The 6,842-nt window shown below is 54.2% G+C and overlaps 2 protein-coding genes across 2 annotated transcripts; one reads left to right on the top strand and one right to left on the bottom strand.

The window, feature by feature from the left end:
* Positions 1-2,081: 2,081 nt before the first annotated feature.
* On the bottom strand, positions 2,082-5,022 carry SETTUDRAFT_27430 (uncharacterized protein; the record flags this gene model as incomplete). Its single annotated transcript, XM_008025533.1, has 5 exons — positions 2,082-2,294; positions 2,351-3,016; positions 3,064-4,724; positions 4,802-4,955; positions 5,011-5,022. The coding sequence occupies 5 exons, from the start codon at positions 5,020-5,022 to the stop codon at positions 2,082-2,084; spliced, it is 2,706 nt and encodes a 901-aa protein (XP_008023724.1).
* Positions 5,023-5,594: 572 nt separating this feature from the next.
* SETTUDRAFT_38668 (uncharacterized protein) lies at positions 5,595-6,632 on the top strand (the record flags this gene model as incomplete). The annotated part of the gene is made up of 1 exon (XM_008025568.1): positions 5,595-6,632. The coding sequence occupies one exon, from the start codon at positions 5,595-5,597 to the stop codon at positions 6,630-6,632; it is 1,038 nt and encodes a 345-aa protein (XP_008023759.1).
* Between the last annotated feature and the right edge of the window lie 210 nt (positions 6,633-6,842).

The raw sequence follows: 6,842 nt of genomic DNA, 5'->3' as shown, positions 1-6,842 counted from the left end.
TTTTTTGAAAAATTTTTTTTCCCTCAAGTAGTAGGCGAGTACATCATGTAGGTAGGTGGGTAGGTAGGTAGGTAGGTAGGTGTAGCTGAATAAATAAATAAACAAGTAAATCAGTAAGTACGCGGAAACTAAAGTTAGAAAACGGGCAAAAAAAAAGTATACTTAGAGAGCTAGGAGGCGGAAAGAGGGGGAGGGGGGGGGGGTAAACGGCGGGGGGAAAGCAGGGATGTTAGTAATTAAAGTGAGTAGCTAGAGCTGAACAAGTAAAGGGAGACGAAAAAAAGGGAAGGAGGGGGAGGAGCGAGTAAATAGTGCTTTTTGGACGGGAGCTAAGTAGGGGGTTAGGGGGTAGGAAATAGAGACTATAAGAGAAAAGAAAAGAAAAGAAAAGAAGATGAAGAGGAGAGGAGAGAAGAGACAGAACAGGTGGAAGAAGATAGAGAGGGAGGGAGAAGGAGAAGGAGAAGGAGAAGGAGAAGGAGAAGGAGAAGGAGAAGGAGAAGGAGAAGGAGAAGGAGAAGGAGAAGGAGAAGGAGAAGGAGAAGGAGAAGGAGAATGGACAAAGGAAGGAAGTGATACACAGAACAAGGGGCACGGACAGAAAGTATATATATGTGTGTGTGTGTCTAGATGAATCCCCAAGAATCAGAATGAGAATCAGAATGAGAATCGGAAAGAGTGATGAAAATCAAGTAGAGAAAGAGGGGTGCAGACATGGAAGAGAAGATTCCCCTTGCTATGAATACTTGTCCATGTATGTACATATCCTTCTTCTTCCACATACATACATACATACATACATACATACATACATACATACATACATACATACATACACATATACACACATACACACCTACCAAGCCACCTACATAGCCACATTCCAAGCATCACCACGTATACGCATGCGAAGCCACATCAGAAAACACTGTATTAGTAAGTAAGCTAAACATAGATACTACATACATACATACATACATACATACATACATACACCAGCTAACAAATGCGCATGCGCATGTCCATGTCCCCCCGTGTGTGTGTGTGTGTGCGCGCGCGTGTTTCAAAACGCATGACTTGCAGCTTTGTCGAGCCATAGAAGAAAATAAAGGAGGAAAAAGCAGAGAAGAGAATTCAAGTGCTTGAAAAAGAAGAAGAAGAAGAAGAAGAAGAAAGATGGAAAGATGGAAAGATGGAAAGAGGAGGAGAAGAAGGAAAAGAAAAACAAGTTTTTTTTTTCTTCTCTCTTTTTTTTACTTCAAGTTTTTTGAGGTTCACAAAGATCAGAAATAATCAAAAAAAATATTTGCATACACACACACACACTACTTATAACTAAGCCAAGTTGATACTAATCTAGATAAGAAAGAAACAAGAACAAGACGAAGAAGAAGATGAACGGGGGTCGTTTCAAACTTTTTGTTTTTTTGTTGCTGTTGTTGTTGTTGCCGTTGTTGTGCCATTTTTTTTCCTTAGTTCGCCCTAAGCGCCGTAACGTCGCATGTTTACATACATCAAGTATCTGCGTTTTTCCCCTATCATGGTATCCTGACCAAAGGTAGCTTGATTCTAGGGAAAGAAGAAGAAGAAGAAGAAGAAGGAAAGAAAAGAGGGAGATAAAGAGAGATAAAGAGAGATAAAGAGAGAGAGAAACAAGAAAATCCCAAATCCGTACTAAGTGTGATGTTGACGTCCAGCTCATCATCGGTCAACATTATGTCTAAAGCAAAAACAAGTTGCGAGACGAAAGACAGCCAGTTTGATTCGGGGCGTCGGAAGGGATAGCGCGCACCCGTCAAAAGCCCCGGAAGCTGCTCTTGTATGATATAATATGTATGGAAGAGAAAAGACATGATGCATGTACCCCGTCGACTGAGACTGCCGACAACCTAAACTGGTATAAAAAATAGGATATGTAACAAGGGGAAAATGACGAAGCAAGTATGGTATATGAACAATAGAATGCAGATATGCCGACCCATGGTGAAAAAGCAAAGAAGGAACAGAAAGAAATCTCACGGGTCCTGCTAATACTGTTTACAAGGGCTTTGACACCGAGTGCCCCTCGCGGGACATGTGCTCTAGGAGCTAGCATTCTCAATGCTGACGCCCCCAGCACCATTGACGGTGCTGGTCTTGCTGCCAGCCGACCCATTTGACGCAGGCTCGTCGACAGTCGACGCAGTGGTGCTTGGGTGCGAGCTGCTCAATGGGGATTCTGTAGAGGTACTGAGAGCGGGTGTGGGCATCGTGGGCGAGTCTACACGGTCGTAGCGAAACATCTTCTTCTCAACCTAGGAGGCGTTAGTCACACCTTGTCTCAAGTCACATGCTGCCAAGCCCGACTTACCGATACGCATTGTTTGCCAGGAATGACCTTCTTGGCCTTCTCAAGCTCTGGCTTGAGCGACTGAACAAACATCTCGTAGTCGTCCCGGCTCAGGGTGTCCAAAAGTTTTTGGATGACATAGTTGCCGTAGCCATCTCTTAGCAGGTTCATGACGTTTGTCTCGCCACGCTCGTTCTTGGAGAGTACCACCGACACAAGCTCGCGGCGCTGCGCATCGTTGCTGCAAATCAGGCATCGCTCCACGACGTTGCTGGCAAACTTGTGCTTGGAGAAGACGAGGAACTGTGCCTTGATCAATGACACAATCTTGGCTCTATCCTCAGGCAAGCCGTGTTCAATCACGTGTTGGGTAACGTAGTTTCCGTACTGGTCAGTAATGAGCTTGGCCCCTTCGGCATGAAGCTCCGTTAGTATGAACCTGCGCTGGGGCTCCTGCACCTTCTCCAGGAGTCGCTGGATGACACGGCAACCGTAAGAGTTTACCGACAGGACGCCGACATTACCCCTGAATGCCTCGACGATATTCTGGATGTGATGCATCGGAACGCGGTCGATGACCTTTTGGATGACATGGTTGCCGTTCTGGTCCTTGACAGTCTTGAGAACGTCTTTTTCGAGCTCCTTGACCATGGACGCTTGCTGTTCCGTGAGCGCGTGCTCCAACGCCTGTCTGAATTAGTGGCGTTTCAACAGCTGAGACAAAGACAACGTACCTTTTGCACCACGCGACAGGCGTACATCTGGTTAGCGAGTTCTAGAACATGACCCTTCATCTTTCCGACAAGGATCTTCTTCTGCGTCTGGTCGCCATGCTCGAAGAACTTTTGGATGACGTAATTGCCAAAGACGTCCTGCATCAGCTGCAGCGCATTCTCCTCGAGCTCGCGAAACACGCTCTCCTTGACTTCGCTGTTGGCGGTTTCGAGCTTCTGCTGGATAAAGCGCGAGCCATGCTGGTCTCCAGCAAACTCAACGACGTGGCCCTTGATGTCAGTCAATTCCCATCGCTTGCTCTGCTTTTGCTCCCTCTTGAAGTTGGCCAGCTCAGGGCTCATGGCGCCCAGGACATCGCCCACGTGCTGTTCGCGGGGTCCTCTGGGTGGTTGCTGCTGGAGAGGCATGATGGGAGCCATGTTCATGTGCTGCGGAATGGCAGACAGAGGCAGACCGTTGGGCAGGGCAAACTGGTATGGGAAAGGGTTCTGCAGTTGTGCGGCGGGGAACATGTGCTGAAACTGTTGCTGGTGCAGTTGGCTGGGGGAGATGTAGCTGCGCTTGGCCTGCTGAGATATCTGGAATCCGGCTAGCTTGCTCTGTAGCTGGGCGACATTGTTGGGATGAGCCAGGTTTTGCTCGCTGCTGTAAGGATTCAGACGGTCGTACACGAGTGGTGTGTTGATGTGCGAGTACAGGGGGCTTTGACGGACGCTGCCGCCGTTGGGAGCACTGCGACTGTTGTCGAACTGGTGGGACCGCAGTTGGGCCTGTTGGCTGCTGAGCTGACCATTGGCAAAGGTGTCGGGGGTGTAAGAGCCTGCATTTCTGTAGCTAGTCTCGTCCATTTTGCTCGATGCTGGAAAATAACCGTGGCCGTTGAGTGCCTCGTTGAACTCGTCACCGGATGCGAATGCCGAAGCAGCGTTAGTGCTGAACGAGGCCCTGTGTGATGACATGCGCACGTCCTGTTCTTGTTCATAGCCGAGCCTACCTAGCGTGTGGAATGAGTCGCTCTGAATGGAACCGCTTCGCTCCGGGTAGACGCGACCGTTGCCGAGAGGAAAGGTTGTGCCTTGACGGGTAGCCTGCGAGAGGCGTGAGAAGGCATCCATGCTCTGGCTGAACTGGGCAGGCTCAGCGCCATGTCGCGACGGTGGTAGGCTTCCACTTCGGGAGGGGGCTCCACTCGAAGACGTGACATGGTCGGAGTTGGCGATGCTGCGGCGATCGTCGCTAGGCGAGTGCACCGATGCGGTATCCGGCCAGGAGGTGACTCCGGTGTCGGGACGATGGGCGTTGACGTCTGACTGGCCAAACCCAAAGTTTGAGAAGCCAGCGTTGAGGCCATCAATCTGGCGCGAGGCGAAGTTTGCGTTGGCAGCTTCTCCAAACGGCTTCATCGACTTGGATAGCGAGCCTCTGGATGAAGCAAACAGCGACGACGGGCTACCGTCGGCATAGGGCTGGCTGGGCTGGGCCTGTGCGATTGATCGCTTGCCGGCTGGCGAGACAGCAGAGCTCCTGGCTTGTGAGATGCTTCCGGACGGGTTCTCCGTCCAGGCTGGTCGGGCGCTGGATCTCCATTCGGACTCGGAGTTGGCCACGAGGGAGCTGGAGCCTGTCTTGCCCTCGGTGGTGCCGGCGAGCGTCGTGTTGTCTGCACACGTGTCAGTTTGAGGCAAAGCAAGGTGCACAGCAGCAGCAGCAGCAGCAGCACTGGTGGTGGTGGCCTACCTCGGGGGCGCGAGCTGTCTCTGGGCGTGGAGCCGAAAGCAAATGCGCCAATGGGGGCGTTCCAGATGCTGTTGCTCCAGGGGGACGAGTGTGAGGAGCGCTCCGAGTCGGCCGTGTTGAGCGACATGGCATTGGTGAAGTCGCGCGATCGGGTCTGGGTGCTTCACGTTAGCAGGGAGGCGGGCACTGGCGGGGAAGGTGGTACCGACATTGCCCGTCATGGCTGCCATATCACGACTGGAATCGCTGGATGTGGGGTTCATATACACAGGCGGGCGGAGGCGAGGTTCTGGGTGTCGGAGGAGGGGCGGCGGGGGTTTTTTCTTATAGTGCTGTTGGGCGGGAGTGAGGGAACGCAGGGCGCTTTGCGGGTGCGTGCGTGAGGGCCAAACTAAGTCTCAAGCGTCAGCACAGGCAGGGTAGTCGCTGGGAGTCTGAGGCGGACCAACGCTTGTATTATGCTGTCGCAGAGGGAAACGACGGCAGGCAGTATGTCAAGGAGGTGTGTACAAGGACGTGGCAGCGGGAATGGAGAGTGGTGGTGGGGGGAGGGGGGGGGAGTAGGTGGCTATGAGGGTGTTTGTGCGGGCTGTGGGAAGCGGGCGTGTGCTGCCTTGGGACCTGGGGGCGGGGGAACTATGGTTGGATATGTGCAAAAGTGCGGGCGTGGGCGGTGTGGGTGTAATGTCGTCGTCGTCGCGGTCGTTCTAACCAATGTGCATGCGAAGGTCTAAGCAATGGGGTTGCGCGCCAGGCGGGGAACGCATCAGGGTCGACAAGCAGAGTAGCGGGGATGCAGGACGAGGGTGCGGTGCAGAGGGCGTCTTCTTATAGCCAGCCGGGGGAGGGCGATTGCGGCCAGAGGGGCGGGCTGGAGGTGGAGGTGGAGGAGGTGGTGGTGATGGCACAGACGCGGTGCGTGGCGGAGGAGAGGAGAGGAGGAGGTGGTGGTGGTGGTGGACGCAGAGGAGCGAGAGGGTTGCGCGGGCTGTGTGTGGAGCGTAGAGACGTCTTTTTGCTGGAGATGCGACTGCTGGGCCCTGGGCGAGGAATGGGATCGGCAGCTAAGTTTGGCGTCCGCTTCCAGCTGGGGTACGCTAAGAGTCGTCAAGGTTGCACCGAGAAGGGCTGCCGAGACGAGACGTGCTGCTGCTGCTGCTGCCACGGCGGCCAGGCGAGTGATGATGACGACGATGCTGGTGATGATGATGATGATGCGGGCGGCGGTGCTACGTGGAAAGACGACGCTGCTGCTGCTGCTGCTGCTGTCGAGGCCGGCCGTAACAGCTTTAGAGGCCGTGGGCAGCCAATGCCTTGGTCGTCTTTGTCACAGGCGGGCGTGCAATGCGCTCGTGTGCGCCAAGGCCGAGTCAGGGACGATGCGGCAGCGCAATCCGGCCGATCTTTTTGTGTTGCGGGCTGTCGGTATGCCAGCCTGAGACACTCCCCTCGCATGGACAGGAGGTGTCGAGCATTATGTACAGGGCGACGTGTTTCACCACCACCCCGCCGCCCGCACGTCCGCCCTCTGCCCTCTGCCCTCGCCTTCGCCCCTCGTCCTCGGGGCCTGTCAAATGCCTCTGCGCGGCCTGAGGCGCGCGACGTGTTTGCCGTCTCCTCCACCGTTGCCCTCGTCGCCACGACCAGCCTACAGCCTACAGCCTACAGCCTACAGTACACACGCACGCACACACACACACACACACATGCTGCGAGCCCGCATGCAGCCCGCCCCAGCCCAACGTCGCACTCGCCATACCGTCGACGACTTGGGAAAAGTCTTTCTACCCTCGTGACTTGGGTCATCCATGGATTGCTCTCTCTCCGCTGACGACGTCCCTGCAATTATAACGCCTCCTACTAGCTGCGGGCTTGCAGCGCAAACCCGCACGCTGCATCCGAGGCGTCCACTGAGCCATTTTTCTCTGTCCGCCTCTGTGTTCGCCTTTGTGTGCGTGCTGCGCTGGCACCTTGGGGAGAGGCAGAAGGGTGCTGGCGAGTGGTGGGCGGCGCAACCAGTCGTCGAGCAACCACCCCGCGG

This window comes from Exserohilum turcica (genome assembly GCF_000359705.1).
Source record: "Exserohilum turcica Et28A unplaced genomic scaffold SETTUscaffold_15, whole genome shotgun sequence".
Taxonomy (NCBI): domain Eukaryota; kingdom Fungi; phylum Ascomycota; class Dothideomycetes; order Pleosporales; family Pleosporaceae; genus Exserohilum; species Exserohilum turcicum.
This window is presented reverse-complemented; position numbering and strand designations above follow the sequence as displayed.